Here is a 21,943-nt window from a genome sequence, read left to right as displayed (position 1 = left end):
GGAGTTATATGTAAATAACGGACACTCAGGTCAGACAGCAGATGGCACTTGAGCCGAAGGCCAACATATTCCAGAGAGATGAAACTGGAGAAAAAGGCGACAAAAAAAAGGAAGGAATGGAAAATTAATTAAATTGCCAAAGAAGGAAATTGAAAGAATTAAATGGCAACTGATCCGGATATTTCAGCAGATACAGTGCGCACACAGAACTGGATATTTCAGTAAATACAGTGCACACACAGAACTGGATATTTCAGTAAATACAGTGCACACACAGAACTGGATATTTCAGTAAATACAGTGCACACACAGAACTGGATATTTCAGTAAATACAGTGCACAGACAGAACTGGATATTTCAGTAAATACAGTGCACAGACAGAACTGGGTATTTCAGTAAATACAGTGCACACACAGAACTGGATATTTCAGTAAATACAGTGCACAGACAGAACTGGATATTTCAGTAAATACAGTGCACACACAGAACTGGATATTTCAGCAGATACAGTGCACACACAGAACTGGATATTTCAGTAAATACAGTGCGCACAGAGAACTGGATATTTCAATAAATACAGTGTGGACACAGAACTGGATATTCAGCAGATACAGTGCACACACAGAACTGGGTATTTCAGTAAATACGGTGTGGACACAGAACTGGATATTCCAGCAGATACAGTGCACACACAGAACTGGATATTTCAGTAAATACAGTGTGGACACAGAACTGGATATTTCAACAGATACAGTGTACACACAGAACTGGATATTTCAGTAAATACAGTGTGGACACAGAACTGGATATTTCAGCAGATACAGTGCACATACAGAACTGGATATTTCAGTAAATACAGTGTGGACACAGAACTGGATATTTCAGCAGATACAGTGCGGACACAGAACTGGATCTTTCAGCAGATACAGTGCACACACAGAACTGGATATTCCAGCAGATACAGTGCGCACACAGAACTGGATATTTCAATAAATACAGTGTGGACACAGAACTGGATATTTCAGCAGATACAGTGTGCACATTGAACTGGATATTTCAGTAAATACAGTGTGGACACAGAACTGGATATTCCAGCAGATACAGTGCATGCACAGAACTGGATATTTCAGTAAATACTGTGTGGACACAGAACTGGATATTTCAGCAGATACAGTGTGCACATTGAACTGGATATTTCAGTAAATACAGTGTGGACACAGAACTGGATATTCCAGCAGATACAGTGCATGCACAGAACTGGATATTTCAGTAAATACTGTGTGGACACAGAACTGGATATTTCAGCAGATACAGTGTGCACATTGAACTGGATATTTCAGTAAATACTGTGTGCACACAGAACTGGATATTTCAGCAGATACAGTGTGCACATTGAACTGGATATTTCAGTAAATACTGTGTGGACACAGAACTGGATATTCCAGCAGATACAGTGTGCACATTGAACTGGATATTTCAGTAAACACAGTGCACACACAGAACTGGATATTTCAGTAAATACAGTGTGGACACAGAACTGGATCTTTCAGCAGATACAGTGTGCACATTGAACTGGATATTTCAGTAAACACAGTGCACACTTTTTTTTTTTCTTTTTCTTTTGGGCCTCCTTATCTCGAGAGACAATGGATACGCGCCTGGAGGTGGTCAGTGGTTTGTGAAGCAGCGCCTGGAGTGGCTATAAAGGCCAATTCTGGAGTGACAGGCTCTTCCACAGGCGCTGCAGAGAAATTTGTTTGTTGGGGCTGTTGCACAGTTGGCTCTCCCCTTGCGCCTCTGTCTTTTTTCCTGCCAACTACTAAGTCTCTTCGACTCGCCACAATTTAGCCCTGTCTTTATGGCTGCCCGCCAGCTCTGGCGAATGCTGGCAACTGACTCCCACGACTTGTGATCAATGTCACACGATTTCATGTCACGTTTGCAGACGTCTTTATAACGGAGACATGGACGGCCGGTGGGTCTGATACCAGTGGCGAGCTCGCTGTACAATGTGTCTTTGGGGATCCTGCCATCTTCCATGCGGCTCACATGGCCAAGCCATCTCAAGCGCCGCTGACTCAGTAGTGTGTATAAGCTGGGGGTGTTGGCCGCTTCAAGGACTTCTGTGTTGGAGATATAGTCCTGCCACCTGATGCCAAGTATTCTCCGAAGGCAGCGAAGATGGAATGAATTGAGACGTCGCTCTTGGCTGGCATACGTTGTCCAGGCCTCGCTGCCGTAGAGCAAGGTACTGAGGACACAGGCCTGATACACTCGGACTTTTGTGTTCCGTGTCAGTGCGCCATTTTCCCACACTCTCTTGGCCAGTCTGGACATAGCAGTGGAAGCCTTACCCATGCGCTTGTTGATTTCTGCATCTAGAGACAGGTTACTGGTGATAGTTGAGCCTAGGTAGGTGAACTCTTGAACCACTTCCAGAGCGTGGTCGCCAATATTGATGGATGGAGCATTTCTGACATCCTGCCCCATGATGTTCGTTTTCTTGAGGCTGATGGTTAGGCCAAATTCATTGCAGGCAGACGCAAACCTGTCGATGAGACTCTGCAGGCATTCTTCAGTGTGAGATGTTAAAGCAGCATCGTCAGCAAAGAGGAGTTCTCTGATGAGGACTTTCCGTACTTTGGACTTCGCTCTTAGACGGGCAAGGTTGAACAACCTGCCCCCTGATCTTGTGTGGAGGAAAATTCCTTCTTCAGAGTATTTGAACGCATGTGAAAGCAGCAGGGAGAAGAAAATCCCAAAAAGTGTGGGTGCGAGAACACAGCCCTGTTTCACACCACTCAGGATAGGAAAGGGCTCTGATGAGGAGCCACCATGTTGAATTGTGCCTTTCATATTGTCATGGAATGAGGTGATGATACTTAGTAGCTTTGGTGGACATCCGATCTTTTCTAGTAGTCTGAAGAGACCACGTCTGCTGACGAGGTCAAAGGCTTTGGCGAGATCAATGAAAGCAATGTAGAGGGGCATCTGTTGTTCACGGCATTTCTCCTGTATCTGACGAAGGGAGAACAGCATGTCAATAGTCGATCTCTCTGCACGAAAGCCACACTGTGCCTCAGGGTAGACGCGCTCGGCCAGCTTCTGGAGCCTGTTCAGAGCGACTCGAGCAAAGACTTTCCCCACTATGCTGAGCAGGGAGATTCCACGGTAGTTGTTGCAGTCACCGCGGTCACCTTTGTTTTCATAGAGGGTGATGATGTTGGCATCGCGCATGTCCTGGGGTACTGCTCCCTCGTCCCAGCACAGGCAAAGCAGTTCATGTAGTGCTGAGAGTATAGCAGGCTTGGCACTCTTGATTATTTCAGGGGTAATGCTGTCCTTCCCAGGGGCTTTGCACACACAGAACTGGATATTTCAGTAAATACAGTGTGGACACAGAACTGGATCTTTCAGCAGATACAGTGTGGACACAGAACTGGATATTTCAGCAGATGCAGTGCACACACAGAACTGGATACTTCAGTAAATACACTGTGGACTCAGAACTGGATATTCCAGCAAATACAGTGCACACGCAGAACTGGATATTTCAGTAAATACATTGTGGACACAGAACTGGACATTCCAGCAGATACAGTGCACACACAGAACTGGATATTTCAGCAGATACAGTGTGTATACAGAACTGAATGTTCCAGCAGGTACATACATACAACTTGATATTCCAGCAGAGACAATGCACACACACAGAACTGGATATTCCAGCAGATACAGTGCACGCAGATCTGGATATTCCAGCAGAGACAGTGTGTATACAGAACTGAATGTTCCAGCAGGTACATACATACAACTTGATATTCCAGCAGAGACAATGCACACACACAGAACTGGATATTCCAGCAGATACAGTGCACACAGAACTGGATATTCCAGCAGAGACAGTGTGCACACAGAACTGGATATTCTAGCAGATACAGTGTGCACACAGAACTGGATATTCCAGCAGAGACAGTGTGCACACAGAACTAGATATTCGAGCAGATATAGTGTGCACACAGAACTGGACATTCCAGCAGATACAGTGCACACACAGAACTGGATATTTCAGCAGATACAGTGTGTATACAGAACTGAATGTTCCAGCAGGTACATACATACAACTTGATATTCCAGCAGAGACAAGGCACACACACAGAACTGGATATTCCAGCAGATACAGTGCACGCAGATCTGGATATTCCAGCAGAGACAGTGTGTATACAGAACTGAATGTTCCAGCAGGTACATACATACAACTTGATATTCCAGCAGAGACAATGCACACACACAGAACTGGATATTCCAGCAGATACAGTGCACACAGAACTGGATATTCTAGCAGATACAGTGTGCACACAGAACTGGATATTCCAGCAGAGACAGTGTGCACACAGAACTAGATATTTGAGCAGATATAGTGTGCACACAGAACTGGATATTCCAGCAGAGACAGTGTGCACACAGAACTTCTTTTTGTGTACAGGACATACCTGGGCAATTTTCTACATTGTTGAGTAGTTGGCAGTGTTGCAGTTGTGCTGGAATAGCTTGGCTACGGTTGTGGCTAGTTCTGGAGTACAAGTCTTCAGTACTATTGCCAGAATGTTGCCAGGGCCCATAGCTTTTGCAGTATCAAGTGTCTTTAGCCATCACTTGATATCATGTGCAGTGAATTGGATTGGCTAAAGACTGGCATCTGTGATGCTGGAGACCTCAGGAGGAGGCCGAGATGGATCATCAACTTGGCACTTCTGGCTGAAGATGATTGCAAATGCTTCATCCTTGTCTTTTGCACTGATGTGCTGGATTCCCCCATCATTGAGGATGGGGATGTTTGTGGAGTCTCCTCTTCCAGTTTGTTGTTTAATTGTCCACCACCATTCACGGCTGGATGTGGCAGGCCTGCACAGGATCTGATCCATTGGTTCTGGGATCCCTTAGTTCCGTCTATCACATGCTACCTACGCTATTTGGCAGCAAGTAGTCCGATGTTGTAGCTTCACCAGGTTGACACCTCATTTTGAGGTATGCCTGGTGCTGCTCCTGGCATGCCCTCGTGCACTCTTCATTGAACCAGGGTTTGTCCCCCAGCTTGATGGTAATGGTAGAGTGGGGGATATGCAGGGCCATGAGGTTACAGATTGTGGTTGAGTACAACTCTGCTGCTGCTGATGGTCCACAGCGCCTCATGGATGCCCAGTTTTGAGTTGCTATATGTGTTTGTAATCTATCCCATTTAGCACGGTGGTAGTGCCACACAACACAATTGAGGGTATCCTCACTGTGAAGATGGGACTTCATCTCCACAAGGACTGTGGTCGCTCCTAGTAATACAGTCATGGACAGATGCATCTGTAGCCAGTACATTGGTGACGGCAAGGTCAAGTTAGTTTTTCCCTCTTGTTCATTCTCGCACCACAGGCCCAATCTAGCAGATATGTCCTCCAGGGCTTAGCCAGCTCAGTCAGTAGTGGTGCCGCTCTTAGTGATGGCATGATGGCCATTGAAGTCCCACATCCAGAGTACACTCTGTGCCCTTGCCACCCTCAGTGCTTCTTCCAATTAGTATTCAACATGGAGGAGTACTGATTCATCAGCTGTGGGTGGGCGGTAATCAGGTGGTTTCCTTGCCCATGTTTGACCTGACGCCATGAGACTTCAATGTTGAGGGCTCCCAGTGCAACTCTCTCCTGACTGTATACCACTGTGCCGCCACCTTTCGTAGGCCTGCCCTATTGGTGGGACAGGACATATGTAGGGATGGTGATGGAGGTGTCTGGGACATTGGCTGTAAGATATGAATCTGTGAGTATGACTATGTCAGGCTGTTGCATGACTAGTCTCATGGGACAGCATTCCCAATTTTGGCACCAGTCCCCAGATGTTTCTGAGGACTTTGCACAGTCGACTGGGCAGGGTGTGTCTTTGTCACTGCCGAGGTCGATGCCGGCTGGTCCATCCTTTTCCCCTTTCCTTTGTGTCATCATCAAATTTGGATGTAGACCTTTCGATCCCATCATTTAAGTCATTAATAAATATGATGAATAGTTGAGGCCCCAACACAGATCCTTGCGGGACCCCACTAGTTATATCATGCCAATTAGAGTACCTGCCCATTATTCCTACTTCCTGTTTCCTGTCACTCAGCCAATTTCCTAACCAGGTCAATAATTTGCCTTCAGTTTCATACGTTTCAACTACATCTAACAGTCTCTTATGGGAGACTTTATCAAATGCCTTCTGGAAGTCCATATAAATAAATGCTGAAAATGTTCAAGGTGCTCAGTACCTCAATCCTTAATTATAATTATATCTAGTTATTTCATGACAACAGATAACTGATCCATAATTCTCTGGTTTTCCTCTATTACCTTTCTGACCTCCACCTCTATTGTAAAAATTGACAGTAATTATTCAGCATGTCTGCCATTTTCTTATTTTCATGGACACTATCACCATTGTCAGTTTTCAAGCAACCCCCATTGCTCCACTCTCTTATTCCTAACAGAATTGCAAAAATATTAGTGCTGATTTTGTTATCCCTTGCTCCTTTGTAGCTCTTACTATCTGTTTCGACATCCTTTGCTGTCCTTTATCTCTTTCCCATTTGAGTGGATTTATGCTGTTTTTTGCATTTTTGTATGCATTTTCTTTTAGTTTTATGTTGTTCCTGGCCTTTGTAGTTGTTCATGGCTGTCTTTTTTTGCTGAGGAGAGCTCTTGCCCTTTAAGGGCATAAACTTGATTTGTATCATAAATTCTTTTTGAACACTTTCCACTGATTTCTGTCATTTTACCGATTAACAGATTTGACCAGTTTACTGTGGACAGTCTCTTTCTCATCACAGTGAAGTCAACCTTACCTAAATCTAGAATCTTATTAGCTGTTTTGCTTTTCTTCCTTTCAAACACGATGTTGAACTCAATCATATTATGATCGCTATGAGATAAAAGTTTACGCACTGTTTGGCTTTCAACTAAATCTGCCTCATTACTCATTAAGTACATTTAATATGACATATTCACTTGTTGGATCTAGGACATATTATTGCAGAAAACTATCCCGAACACACGGTGATATTCACCACCTTTCTGACATGTGCTTATCCCAATCTATATGAAAATTAAAACTCCCCCATTAGGACCACCGTGCATTTGCTACATGCTTGTCTGATCTCTGCATCTTTTTCAATCTACCACTTCACAGGGGGCTTCTACACAACTCCCACTACAGTCTTAAATCCTTTTTTACTTAATTCTACTCAAAGTCATCCTTAATCACTAGGGCTACTCATCCCCCTTTCCCAATCTATCCATGTAACCTGGTATATTTATTTCCTAGTCCTGACTGTCTTGCAGCCCTGTCTCAGTAAGGGCTACCATGTTATAACCTCAAATGTGAATTTGCAGCTGCAGTTCATTTCATTTGTGCCTGGAAGTCCATGTGTTTTGTAGAAAGAACACTTATTTGGTCCATACATCATAAGCTGTCCTTCAGCTCTAATGTTTTACTCATTTTTTTCCCGATTTCTTTTCGTTTTGCAGCTTTTCCAGGAGCACAGGCATTGCGAGCGAGGAGTGAACAGCTGGGAAGTCAATTTCATCGGGAGTTTCGGTGGAGCAGGGACTGCTGGGTAAGTAGAAACCTATATACTTGGGCTGTTTCTGAACCTGAGACACTACTCTTGTAGTGTCTCCCACCCGCCCTCCTCCTCTTACCAAAAAAAAAGGACTCGGTTGTGTGTAGGTAAGGTAAGGCTTTTTCTATTTCTCTTCTTGTTTTATCGTGTGATTGGTTAAAAACTTGGGAATTTAGAATAGTGGGAATGGAGGTTAAGGCAATTGAATGTTCCTCCTGCAGAATGTGGGAGGTAAGGGTCGCCAAGGGTGTCCCTGCTGACTGCATCTGCGGGAAGTGCACCCAGCTCCAGCTCCTCGAGGACCGCGTTAGGGAACTGGAGCTGGAGCTGGAGGAACTTCGGATCATTCGGGAGGCGAAGGGGATTATTGAGAGGAGTTATCGGGAGGCAGTCACACCTCAGGTAAAAGAAGAAGGTAGATGGGTTACCGTCAGGGGAAGGAGAGGGAACCAGCAGGCAGTGCAGGGATCCCCTGTGGCCGTTTCCCTCAACAACAGGTATACCGTTTTGGATACTGTTGGGGGAGACGACTTACCAGGGGTAGGCAATGGGATACAGGTCTCTGGCACAGAGTCTGTCCCTGTTGCTCAGAAGGGAAGGGGTAAGAGGAGCAGAGCATTCGTCATTGGGGACTCCATAGTTAGGGGAACAGATAGGAGGTTTTGTGGGAACGAGAGAGACTCACGGTTGGTGTGTTGCCTCCCAGGTGCCAGGGTACGTGATGTCTCGGATCGTGTTTTTGGGATCCTCAAGGGGGAGGGGGAGCAGCCCCAAGTCGTGGTACACATAGGCACCAACGACATAGGTAGGAAGACAGATGGGGATTTAAGGCAGAAATTCAGGGAGCTAGGGTGGAAGCTTAGAGTGAGAACAAACAGAGTTGTTATCTCTGGGTTGTTGCCCATGCCACGTGCTAGCGAAGTGAGGAATAGGGAGAGAGAGGAGTTGAACACGTGGCTGCAGGGATGGTGTAGGAGGGAGGGTTTTGGTTTCCTGGATAATTGGGGCTCTTTCTGGGGTAGGTGGGACCTCTACAAACAGGATGGTCTTCACCTGAACCAGAGGGGTACCAATATCCTGGGGGATAGATTTGCTAGTGCTCTTCGGGGGGGTTTAAACTAATTCAGCAGGGGATGGGAACCTAAATTGTAGTTCCAGTGTGCAGGATGTTGAGAGTAGTGAGGTCAGGGATAAGGTTATAAGGACACAAGAGGGCACTGGCAAGCAAGAGCTTGGTTTAAAATGTGTCTACTTCAACGCCAGGAGCATCCGGAATAAGGTGGGTGAGCTTGCAGCATGGGATCTCGATGTTGTGGCCATTTCAGAGACATGGGTAGAGCAGGGACAGGAATGGATGTTGCGGGTTCCGGGATTTAGATGTTTCACTAAGAACAGAGAAGATGGTAAAAGAGGGGGGGGTGTGGCATTGTTAATCAAGGAGAGTATTACGGCGGCAGAAAGGACGTTTGAGGACTCGTCTCCTGAGGTAGTCTGGGCCGAGGTTAGAAACAGGAGAGGAGAGGTCACCCTGTTGGGAGTTTTCTATAGACCTCCAAATAGTTCCAGAGATGTAGAGGAAAGGATAGCAAAGATGATTCTTGACAGGAGCGAGAGTAACAGGGTAGTGGTTATGGGGGACTTTAACTTTCCAAATATTGACTGGAAATACTATAGTTCGAGTACTTTAGATGGGTCAGTTTTTGTCCAGTGTGTGCAGGAGGGTTTTCTGACACAGTATGTAGACAGGCCAACCAGGGGCGATGCCACATTGGATTTGGTACTGGGTAATGAACCCGGCCAGGTGTTAGATTTAGAAGTTGGTGAGCACTTTGGTGATAGTGATCACAATTCGGTTAGGTTTACCTTAGCGATGGGCAGGGACAGGCATATACAGCAGGGCAAGAATTATAGCTGGGGGAAAGGAAATTATGATGCGATTAGGCAAAATTTAGGATGCGTAGGATGGGGAAGGAAACTGCAGGGGATGGGCACAATCGAAATGTGGAGCTTATTCAAGGAGTAGCTACTGCGTGTCCTTGATAAGTATGTACCTGTGAGGCAGGGAGGAAGTTGTCGAGCGAGGGAGCCGTGGTTTACTAAAGAAGTTGAAGAGCTTGTCAAGAGGAAGAAGAAGGCTTATGTTAGGATGAGACGTGAAGGCTCAGTTAGGGCGCTTGAGAGTTACAAGCTAGTCAGGAAGGATCTAAAGGGAGAGATAAGAAGAGCGAGGAGAGGACACGAGAAGTCATTGGCGGATAGGATCAAAGAAAACCCTAAGGCTTTCTATAGGTATATCAGGAATAAAAGAATGACTAGAGATAGGTTAGGGCCAATCAAGGATAGTAGTGGGAAGTTGTGTGTGGAATTGGAGGAGATAGGGGAAGTGTTAAATGAATATTTTTCGTCAGTATTTACAGTGGAGAAAGAAAATGTTGTCGAGGAGAATACTGAGATACAGACTACTAGGCTAGATGGGATTGAGGTTCACAAGGAGGAGGTGTTAGCAATTTTGGAAAGTGTGAAAATAGATAAGTTCCCTGGGCCAGATGGGATTTATCCTAGGATTCTCTGGGAAGCCAGGGAGGAGATTGCAGAGCCTTTGTCCTTGATTTTTATGTCGTCATTGTCGACAGGAATAGTGCCGGAAGACTGGAGGATAGCAAATGTTGTCCCCTTGTTCGAGAAGGGGAGTAGAGACAGCCCTGGTAATTATAGACCTGTGAGCCTTACTTCGGTTGTGGGTAAAATGTTGGAAAAGGTTATAAGAGATAGGATTTATAATCATCTTGAAAAGAATAAGTTCATTCGAGATAGTCAGCACGGTTTTGTGAAGGGTAGGTCGTGCCTCACAAACCTTATTGAGTTTTTTGACAAGGTGACCAAACAGGTGGATGAGGGTAAAGCCGTGGATGTGGTCTATATGGATTTCAGTAAGGCGTTTGATAAAGTTCCCCACGGTAGGCTATTGCAGAAAATACAGAAGTATGGGATTGAAGGTGAATTAGTGCTTTGGATCAGAAATGGCTAGCTGAAAGAAGACAGAGGGTGGTGGTTGATGATAAATGTTCATCCTGGAGTATAGTTTCTAGTGGTGTACCGCAAGGATCTGTTTTGGGACCACTGCTGTTTGTCATTTTTATAAATGACCTGGATGAGGGTGTAGAAGGGTGGGTTAGTAAATTTGCGGATGACACTAAGGTCGGTGGAGTTGTGGATAGTGCCGAAGGATGTTGTAGGTTACAGAGGGACATAGATAGGCTGTAGAGCTGGGCTGAGAGATGGCAAATGGAGTTTAATGCGGAAAAGTGTGAGGTGATTCACTTCGGAAGGAGTAACAGGATTACAGAATACTGGGCTAATGGGAAGATTCTTGGTAGTGTAGATGAGTAGAGAGATCTTGGTGTCCAGGTACATAAATCCCTGAAAGTTGCCACCCAGGTTAATAGAGCTGTTAAGAAGGCATATGGTGTGTTAGCTTTTATTAGTTGGGGGATCGAGTTTAGGAGCCACGAGGTCATGCTGCAGCTGTACAGAACTCTGGTGCGGCCGCACCTGGAGTATTGCGTGCAGTTCTGGTCACCGCATTATAGGAAGGATGTGGAAGCTTTGGAAAAGGTGCAGAGGAGATTTACTAGGATGTTGCCTGGTATGGAGGGAAGGTCTTACGAGGATAGGCTGAGGGACTTGAGGTTGTTTTCGTTAGAGAGAAGGAGGAGAAGAGGTGACTTAATAGAGACATATAAGATAATCAGAGGGTTGGACAGGGTGGATAGTGAGAGCCTTTTTCCTTGGATGGTGATGGCAAACACGAGGGGACATAGCTTTAAGTTGAGGGGTGATAGATATAGGACAGATGTCAGAGGTAGTTTCTTTACACAGAGAGTAGTAGGGGCGTGGAACGCCCTGCCTGCAACAGTAGTAGACTCGCCAACTTTAAGGGCATTTAAGTGGTCATTGGATAGACATATGGATGAAAATGGAATAGTGTAGGTCAGATGGTTTCACAGGTCGGCGCAACATCGAGGGCTGAAGGGCCTGTACTGCGCTGTAATGTTCTATGTTCTATGTTCTATGTTCTGGTTTAAGTACTTTTCATCGTTTAGTTTTTCCTTTCCCCAATTTCTGGCTGTCACTCTACTCTCCACCCTTTTGTTCTTGAACTATTATCTGTACCGCCTGAGCCCTCCGCTGCCATTTACCAGTTTCCAGTCCTTGTAACTGCTCTATTTTTTCTTTCCGTTAAGGCTCTGGTTCCAGAAAGGATTCCGGTGGAGCCTGTCCCAAATGTACAGTTGCTTCCTGTCCACAGTTCACTCTAGGAAATGGAACCCCTCTTTCCTACATTACAACTTCAGCCACATGTTCACCTCCCTAATTAGCAGAGCCGGACCTCAGTTTGCCGAAGAGATTTGAGATGGAGACATCTACTTTACCTGTTCACTCTGAATAGTCTCGCTGTTCACAAACTCCCACATACTGCAGTGCAGACACACAACCTGCTCTGCTATCTCTTAGTCTCATTTATTTATATTATTTATATGTAGTTTTTAGTTTGTTTGAAGTTTTTTTTTTCCTACACACTAACATGCACTGGACAGTGCAGAAAAATTTTAAATACCAACAGCCACAAGCTTCCACTGCAAGTGCTGGAGGCAAAAAGCAGCCCCTCCTTTGCCCTTTGCACTGAATTCCCAATGTTAGCAAATTCCCAGCATTTTCACTCTGTTAATGCTGCACTCTGTTCAGTGATTACTCTGTGCTATCACTCTGTTAAACATCTACCACTCTGCTATTGCTGCTACCACTGTGTACTCAGATGATCAAACACCCAGGAATACCTCCACTCAGAGTTAGCAACCCCTAGCACCACTGGATTTCATGGCATCCAAATTAATCCCTCCAGTTCTACCTTCTGGTCCCCTTGCCTGCCCCACACATAATCACACCCTCCTGTCCCTGACCACAGAGAAAATCTGAAGTACCTAGCCTGAAGGAACAAGTAACAGGTAACTTTCCCCCTCCCTGATCCATCACAATGTCTGAATCTCAGACTCTAACTCATCAGCTTTGAGCTGAAGAGAACAGTTTTTATCTCCCTACAAAGATCTGCAGCTTGCAGTACCGGCAGCTGCCACAACCGGCCTTTTACTTTCTCTTGGACCTCTAGTGGTGCTGTTGAGCTCTTCCTGCTCGATTTGGCTTAGGCCCCGCCCATGAAGTAAAAAACCCCAAGAAAACTAAAGCAGTTATGGTTGAACAACTTCTTTTCAAAATTTTTGACCCACTGCCAGATCCAGTTGAAAGCTCCTATCACCTGGAAATTTGCCTGCTGTACTCAGAGTTTCAACACCTCCTGGGATCCTGGGAAATGAAAATGGAATGTTTTAATTAACTTCACTGAGATCATGGAATAATGGATAAGTGGGATGCTGTTGCAAAGTAGCAGCATAAGTGAAGTTAAACTGCCGCAATGCAACACATTCTCACTTGTCCATTTCTCGGTGATCCTTGTTTTTTGGATAAGTATGGGGCCAGTAGTTGCAGTGCCACTTACTTTGCAGCAAGAGCATGTCAGGCAATGGAAAAGGCAGAAAGGGGTACCTCTGACAGGAGAGGGGAGAGGGGAGGCTCCCTTTGGAACCTGAGAGGGTTTTCCAGGAGCACCTATCCTATGTTGGGATGAGCCAGGAGCAATACCTCAGGAGGCTTTGCTTCACAAAGGTGTTATTGATGGAGTTGTGTCACCTCCTTGAAGACGGCCTAAAGCCTCAAACCAGGCCGAGGATGGCCCTTCCAGTGGCTCTGAAGATCACCATTACTCTTACATTCCACTCCACAGGATCCTTCCAGGCAGCAAACAGCAACATCAGCAACATGTTGCACTTTGCCATCTGCAGAGGTATGCGGGAGGTGACAGAGGTGCTGTACAGGAGGAGAGTGGATTTCATCTCTCCTCTTTGGAAAGGGAACAGCAGGCTGAAAGGATCAGTGGTTCTCTAGGAGAGTGGCTTCCCAATGGTGCAGGGAGCCATTGAATGCACACTCATGGTTCTACGGGCCCTCACCACACATCAACGGGGAGCGATACAGGATCCACAACCATAATAAGAAATTCATCTAGGTGAATGCCCACTATCCTGGCAGCACCCACAATGCTGTTAGCCAGCCAACAAGATGGCTGCTTGGCGACAAGGGTTATCCACTCCATATATGGATCATTACCCCCTTCCACCATCCCAGCACACAAGCTCAGAGGACTTTCAATGAGAGCCATGGGACTATATGCAACACCATGGAGCAAGTATCAGCCTCCTAAAGCACAGATTTCACTGCTTAGATCACTCGGGGAGATCTCTGCAGTACACACCCAAGAGGGTCTCCACAACCTTGCAATTCTGAGGCCCCAGACCCTATCTGCTGGGATCTAGAGGCCACCTCAGGAGGAGGAGGAAGAAGAAGAAGGAGAAGAAAGAGAAGAGGAAGAGGAAGAGGAGGAAGAAGAAGAGGAAGAGGAGGAGGCGGAGGGAGGGAGGCAGGGAGGAGACCACATCCACCACGTGCAACTGGATGGAGAGAGAGGGATCGCATTGTGAGGCTTGACTTCAGTTAAACGGAACTTCCTCACCTCACCATGGAGCCACCATTCCCTCCAGTACATCCATATCAGACTCTCCATCACAAAGTCCCCTGGGCCAACACCATTCAATAAAGAGCAACAAAAAATACCTTCACTCAACAACTTTGTCCAGCCACACATCAAAAATACAAAAAACTGAACTGTTCACCCTTAATGCCTATTTTGGTGGTGCCTTTACCTGACCTAGTTCGCCTACACAAAGCTACCCCAGTGGCTGCAGCATGACTGTTGGAAGGCTGCTGACTTTCACTGGGGGAGACTGCAGATGGCCTTGCAGGATGACCTCGAGCAGCTCTGGTCTTGAGAACCCGGATTTGGACTGTACCACCTCGGCATGGGCTGCAGCAGCCTGGGCTGACTGACAGGCAACAGCAAGGGCACTGTTGGAGTGGCAGTGGTGGGAGGATGAATGCTATTGCCCTGAGGGAGGACAGTAGGTTCGTGCTTCACAGTGTCACTGCCACTCCCCTTGGGTGGCACCTCAGCAATTCTAGTAATCTGCTGGAGCACAGATTGTTGTGTGAGTCTGCATGTCTTTCTGACCACTGAGGCCCACTGCCATGATGGCAGCAATCTGATCCTGCAAGGCAGCAAGCATGGATCTCATGACCTCTGTCTGAGCTTCCACTGCAGCACTGAGACATCGGGAGGCCTCCACCTGTGCTGCAGTGGAAGCTGAGACAGCAGCCAGCCGACGTTCCCTCATGGGTCAGTCTGGCAGTGCTGCCATGGAGGTGCCCACCACTTGCACAGTGGAAAGGATGGGCTACAAGCTCTGCACAATGCCCTGTGCCATGGTGGAGTTGGATTCATCCATGATCTTTTTCAGTGACTGGAGGCTCCCAGGAAGGCCTGCCAATGCTCCAAGCATCTCAGTGTTCAGTGTTCTCCTGTAATCTTCCCCAACAGGCTCCTCATCTGAGTCCCCTGCAGCAGAACTGGTATACGACCTCACCCTCTGGGGAGTTCTCTCACAAGTTGGCCAAAGCTCCTGTCCTGGCTGCAGCCCACTTATGCCCGGTGACACACCAACTACTAGTCCTGGCTCTAAATTAGCCTCTAATGTTCGTGCAGTGACAGTATCTGAGCAGGTGGCTGCGAGTGTTAGGTCAAATGCCGGTGCCTCTTCCTCAGAGCTCTCTTCCTCCTCTTGCTCTTCAGTGTGAAGCTGCAGGGGCTGAGCAGCTAGCAGTTTCTGACTAACTTAAAGTACAAAAGGATAGGGGAGGGTGTGCACGAGGGAAGGGGGAGTGGGGAGGAAAGCAGAAGGTGGTCACTCCATCAGCATTTCATGGTACATTTCAGGATGAAGGACAAGTGAGTGGAGAAGGTGCATAAGGCAGCAAATTACTATCATCCAGGACTGCCTTGGCAGCGCTGGGTATCACCGGTGCCGTGGCATTGGTGTTCTTAACCCTGTGGACCATCTGCTCGAGGGCGCTGAGGGGATGGATTCATGGTGGCCCTCAACCATAATGGTCCTTCACAAGGTGATGTGTAATATGATAAAATCACACTAAATGGAAAGTACAGTGGAAACTCATGCACAAGGGCTTGATTAGGGCTAACATCAAAACCGTTTCTATCCTTTGCCTTGAAGGTGGCTTTCTGCGTGACCTTTCCAATGACTTCAATCACTCCACCCAATTCTTCATCTGTCTCTCACTCCTGCTGTGTGCAACCTTCTCCTGCAAGAGAAAGGGCAGAATGTCAGTGACCCTGTGTCACTGTGTTTGGCTGATGCCGGTCATCGCTGAATAACTGTAGGTTTGCAGAGGCATCTAGAGGTGGAGGTGTGTGGAATGTTTGTGTGGGCGGGTGTGTCAGTGAGGTGTTGAGTCCTGAGTGTCAGGTTGTGCTGGTGGTTGAATGATGGGCACGTGGTGGATTGGGCAGAGTGAGAGGTGTGCAGTGTGCTGCGTGATAGATGGGCAGATGCATCCATTGACCTTGACCACCATTGTGAGGCACTGCTGCCAGGTGCTGGGCATTGACCACCTTCGCCATATGCTCCCACTCCCTTCGGAGGGTCAGTGGGAAGCATGACCTCCTTCCTGGCCTCCACCTCTCTGTGTAGTGCTTCTAGGGGGGCATCACTGTAGAAGGAACCCTTTCTTTTCCCTGCTGCACCATCCTCCTTCTCCCTCAGTGCTAAAATGTGATTATTCAGCAGCCTGCAATGCGTTACTGAAACTCCCCTTTTATAGGTATTATGCCTTTAAAAAGGGACGACTCCCTGGAGCACATGGATTCTTCACAGTGTCACCCAGACTCTTGCAGCACCCAGCGGACACGGGCTGCACAATGGAATCCAGGGCTGCACGGGAGCTGTTTGTGGCCATGTTTTAATCATGGAAACGAGGTTGGTAGATGAATTTTGTGTCTTACCCACCTTGTTTCCAACGGGCATGGGCACACTGAATCACAGCCCTCATGCCCAAAAATCAGGGCAAATGGATTTCAATCTCTATGGGGAGGAAGAATGTAAGGGCAAAAATATATTATTAACATTATCTATTAGCGATTTGTTTTAAGGGGATGCAGGAACAGAGAAAGCAGAAAGTTTATGTATACAAATTTTTGAAAGTGGCAGCACAAGTTGGGGCTGTTAAAAAACATATGGGATCACAGGAACATAGGAGCAGGAGGAGGCTATTCAGCCCCTCGAACCTGTTCAACCATTCAATTAGATTATGGCTGATCTGTACCCAACTCCATCTGCTCACTTTGGTTCTTTAACCCTTAATACTTATGTCTAACAAAAATCTATCAGTCTCGGTTTTGAAATTTTCAATTGACGCCCCTCCCCCACCCCGACCAGCCCCTGCAGCTTTTTGGAAGAGGTGGGGGGAGAGACTTCCAGATTTCCACTACCCTTTGTGTGCAGAAGTGCTTCCTGACATTACTCCTGAACAGCTTAGCTCTAAAATTAATGTTATGCCCCCTTTGTTCTGGATTCTCCAATGGGAGGAAATAGTTTCTCCTGAACTCCTTTAATCATTTAAACACTTTGAATAGCTCACTCCTTAATCCTCTGTACAGAAGGCAATACAAGCCCAGTCTATGCAACCAGTTCACACACTTTAACCCTTTCAGCTGTGTGATCATTCTGGTGAATCTGTTCAGCACCCCTTCCAAGGTCAATTTATCTTTCCTGAGGTGTGGTTCCCAGAGCTGAACGCAGTTCCCGAGATGTGGTCTAAGCAGAGATAACAGAAAGAGGAAAGGGATGAATTAGATGTGTGAGTCTAACATACGTGGCCATTTGAAAATGAAAGACTGATTGAGATTTCCAACTTCACTGAACATTCATCATGCTCAGCAAACCATCATCCTCTCCAATGGTCAGTTTCTGGAAGACCCATTTATTTCTATGCGTCTTTCTCCACCTGGGTAAAGGGCAGGAGGCTGGTGGTTCTGTGCCGTAAACTTTCTATGATTCTATGGTTTCCCCCCCTCAGTCTTACTTTTGCCTCTTGTGTTGTGTGCTCTGCTCTGCTGCAGAAGGGGAGTAGATAGCGAGTTACTCGTAGATTTTGAGAAGGCAATGGGAAATGTGTGAGTCTTGTGCACATGAGCTGAGTGGGAAAAGGAGGGCAGTGGTGGAAGAATGCAGATGTCATCATTGGGAACTGAGTGCAGTTTCTGCAACTGAAAGCGATCGAGGAGAGGACCCTGTTGGTGGAAACATCAACCCGCAGATCGGTGCATCTTAGATGTGAGTATGAGAGGGAGCAGAGTGTACCCTTGTGATTGGTGGTGAGGGAATGGGTGGTCATTGATCTGCGAATGAAGTGGGGGAAAAGACGGGGTGAACAGCAACAGCTGGGAAACTGACCTTTTCTAGTCAAATCATGTCATTAAATCTCTCATGCCACTGGATCGAGGCCCTCAGGAATGATGCTCCTGCTGCTAATGTCTTCTGTCACCTCCAACCAGACTTTCCTCCTGAAGCTGCCGGGCAGCCTCTTGTTACTTTGTGGGAGCAGCACTTCCATCCAGCTAACATGGGAGGGACCGAACCCCTCCTTTGTTTCCATCTCTGAGAAAATCCCTGAACCCAAAAGCAGGCTTGAAATTGAGTGAACGCAACCTCCTTTAAATAGTGGTTTGGGGCTCCCACCATGGTGTAGGTAGCTGGGCAGGAGCCCACACCAAGTTAAAACTCACCCCCATATGAAAGACATGATGTTCACTTGAAGAACATTTTGGGTGATTTCTGGGATCATAGAATTACATAGTATTTACAGAGCAGAAAGAAGTCATTTGGACCAACGTGCCCATGCTAGTGTTTATGCTCCACACAATCTTCCTCCTGCCTTATTTCATCCCATACTATGGCCATATCCTATTCCTTTCCCTCTCATATGCATTTCTAGCCTCCCCTTAAATGCATCGATACTATTTGCTTCAACCTCTCCCTGTGGCAGTGAGTTCCACATTCTCACCACTCTCTGGGTAAAGAAGTTTCTTCTGAATTCCCTGATTTCTTGGTGACTATCTTACATTGATGGCGTCTAGCTTTGCTCTTCCCCACAAGTGAAAGCATTCTCTATTAGGTCACCTCTCAGGCTTCTCTTTTCAAGAGAAAAGAGACCCAGCCTGTTCAGTCTTTCCTAATAGTTAGAACCTCTCAGTTCCAGTATCATCATTCTCCAGTGCAAAAAAAATCATAGTCATAAAGTCATCACGACAGGGAAGGCGGCCATCCGGCCCATTGAGTCCAGGCTAGGTCTCCTTGGAGCAATCCAGTCAGTTCCATCCCCCAATGCATCTCTTGCCCAAAACTTTAAATCTGTGTCGCCTTGTCCTTGTACCATTAGTTAATGGGAACAGCTTTTCTTTGTCTACCCTATACAAACCTGTCAGAATCTTGCACACCTCTAATCAAATCCCCCCTCAATCTCTTTTGCTCGAAGGAGAACAACCTCAGCTTTTCCAACCTAACTTTGTCATTAAAATCCCTTATCCTTGGAACCATTCCGGTAAATTTCCTCTGCACCCTCTCTATGTCATTAACCACAAATTAGCCATTAAGAACTTAACAATCGACCAAAACAGAATATAGCAGATTGAAATTAAAAAACAGAAATCTCTGAAAAATCAAGACTGTCTCTATATTTTAAAAGATATCACATAGTAAGCATAATTATTAGTGTATTGGAACAGATGATTAGACCTCTATTTATCTTTATATAAAATTTGATTGGTAATCTAACAGCAGTAACTGTGGCCCTTACTTGTATGTGTATGGTCCAAGTTGTCTCACGATTGCTCGTTCACCCTGTAATGTTTCCTTTTGGTTTTCCACATGGAAGAAGAAGAACTGCATGTATGCAGGAACAGGGGGGTCCTTCCAGTTCTTATAGGCCTCGCTGTTCAACTTCAGCTTTGTGTGCTGCAAGGATAGGTTCAGAAACTTTACAACAACATTTGGACGATGAACGTCAGTTCAATTCAAGTGAAACATCAATAGTTACAGTATTTTCCAATCTAAAATATTACTCAATCGTCTGATTGAAACATGGAATTTCACAGTGGCAAATACAGTTTTTATGAGGCCAGTGTCTCTTATAAACACATTTTCCTGATTTTTCTGCCTTTATATCTGCCCTTTAACTAAAACATAGGCTACCGACATCCCCACAAGCCCATCAGTCTCCTTCACAGAATCATTACAGTGCAGAAGGAGACCATTCAGCCCATCGTGTCTGCACCAGCTCTCTGAAAGAGAAATTCACTCAGTTCCACTCCCCTGCCTTCTCCCCATAACCCTGCACATTCTTCCTTTTCATATAACTGTCTAATTCCCTTTTGAATGTTTCAATTGAACCTGCCTCCACCACGTTCTCAGGCAGTGCATTCCAGACCTTAACCACTCGCTGTGTGAATAAGTTTTTCCTCATGTCACTTTTGCTTCTCTTACCAAATACTTTAAATCTGTGCCCTCTTGTTCTCGATCCTTTCACGAACTGGGAACAGTTTCTCTCGATCTACTCTGTCCAGACCCTTCATGATTTTGAATATCTCTATCAAATCACCTCTCAGCTTTCTCTTCTCCAAGGAAAACAATCCTAACTTCTTAAATCTTTCTTCATAACTGAAATTCCTCATCCCTGAAACCATTCTTATGAATCTTTTCTGTACTCTCTCCACTGCCGTCATGTCTTTCCTAAAGTGCAGCCCCCAGAACTGGATGCAATACTCCAGCTGAGGCCAAACTAGTGTCTTATACAAGTTCAACATAACTTCCTTGCTCTTGTACTTTATGCCCCTATTAATAAAGCCCAGGATACTGTATGCTTTATTAACTGCTCTCTCAACCTGTCCTGCCACCTTCAATGACTTATGCACTTTTTCACCCAGGTCCCTCTACTCCTGCACCCACTTTACAATTGTACCCTTTATTCTATGCTGTCTCTCCATGTTCTTCCTACCAAAATGAATCACTTCACATTTCTCTGCATTGAACTTCATCTGCAACCTGTCTGCCCATTCCACCAACCTGTCTATGTCCTTTTGAAGTTCTACACTATCCGCCTCACAGTTCACAATGCTTCCAAGTTTCATATCATCTGCAAACTTTGAAATTGTGCCCTGTACACCAAGGTCTAGATCATTAATATATATCAGGAAAAGCAAGAGGCCCAACACTGATCTCTGGGGAACTCCACTACAAACTTCAGTCCGAAAAACATCCATTAACCACTACTCTTTGTTTCCTGTCATTCAGCCAATTTTGTATCCATGTTGCTACCATCCCTTTTATTCCATGAGCTACAAGTTTGTTCACAAGTCTGTTGTGTGGCACTGTATCAAATACAACATCGCCCTTATCAACCCTCTATGTTACCTCCTCAAAAAACTCCAGCAAGTTAGTCAAACAGGATTTTCTATTAAAACATTCATGCTGGCTTACTTTAATTAACTCACATTTGTCCATGTGACTACTGATTTTTCCCCAATTATTTTTTCTAGAAGTTTTCCCACCACCGAAGTTAAACTGACTGGCCTGTAGTTGCTGGGCTTATCTTTACACCCTTTTTTGAACAAGGGTGTAATGTTTGCAATTCTCCAGTCTTCTGCCACCAGCCCTGAGTCTAAGGAAGACTGAAGAATTATGGCCAGTGCCTCTGCGATTTCCACCCTCACTTCCCTCAGTATCCTTGGATGCATCTCATCCGACCCTGGTGCTTTATCCACTTTAAGTACAGACAGCCTATCTAATACTTCTTTATCAATTTTAAACCCCTCGAGTGTCTGACTTACCTCCTTTTTCAACATTGCCTGGGTTGCATCTCCTTCCTTGGTAAAGACAATGTAAAGTATTCATTTAATACCTCAGCTATGCCCTCTGCCTCTATGTGTAAATCCCCTTTCTGGTCCCTAATCAGCCCCACTCCTCCTTTTAGCACCCTTTTACTATTTATACGCCTATAGAAAACTTAGGGCTTTCCTTTAATGCTACCAGTCTCTTTTCATGCTCTCTCTTTGCTTCTCTTATTTGCTTTTTCATTTCCCCTCTGGACCTTCTATATTCAGCCTTGTTCTCAATAGTATTTTCTACCTGGCATCTGTCATAAGCACACTTTTTCTTCTTCATATTAATCTCTATCTCTTTTGTCATCCAGGGAGCTCTGGATTTGTTTGCCTTACTTTTCCC

At 45.7% G+C, this 21,943-nt stretch overlaps 1 protein-coding gene across 1 annotated transcript in view; it reads right to left on the bottom strand.

The window, feature by feature from the left end:
* Positions 1-21,943, bottom strand: part of LOC137374287 (lysosome membrane protein 2-like) — a 142,686-nt gene that overhangs the window by 74,918 nt on the left and 45,825 nt on the right. The window contains exon 2 of the mRNA XM_068040093.1: positions 19,521-19,678. Within this exon, the coding sequence (XP_067896194.1) occupies positions 19,521-19,678 (158 nt within the window). The remainder of the gene's footprint in view (positions 1-19,520; positions 19,679-21,943) is intronic.

Source organism: Heterodontus francisci, chromosome 10, assembly GCF_036365525.1.
Source record: "Heterodontus francisci isolate sHetFra1 chromosome 10, sHetFra1.hap1, whole genome shotgun sequence".
In the NCBI taxonomy this organism is placed as follows: domain Eukaryota; kingdom Metazoa; phylum Chordata; class Chondrichthyes; order Heterodontiformes; family Heterodontidae; genus Heterodontus; species Heterodontus francisci.
The sequence above is the reverse complement of the archived record's forward strand: the minus strand, read 5'-3'. Positions and strand labels throughout refer to the sequence as shown.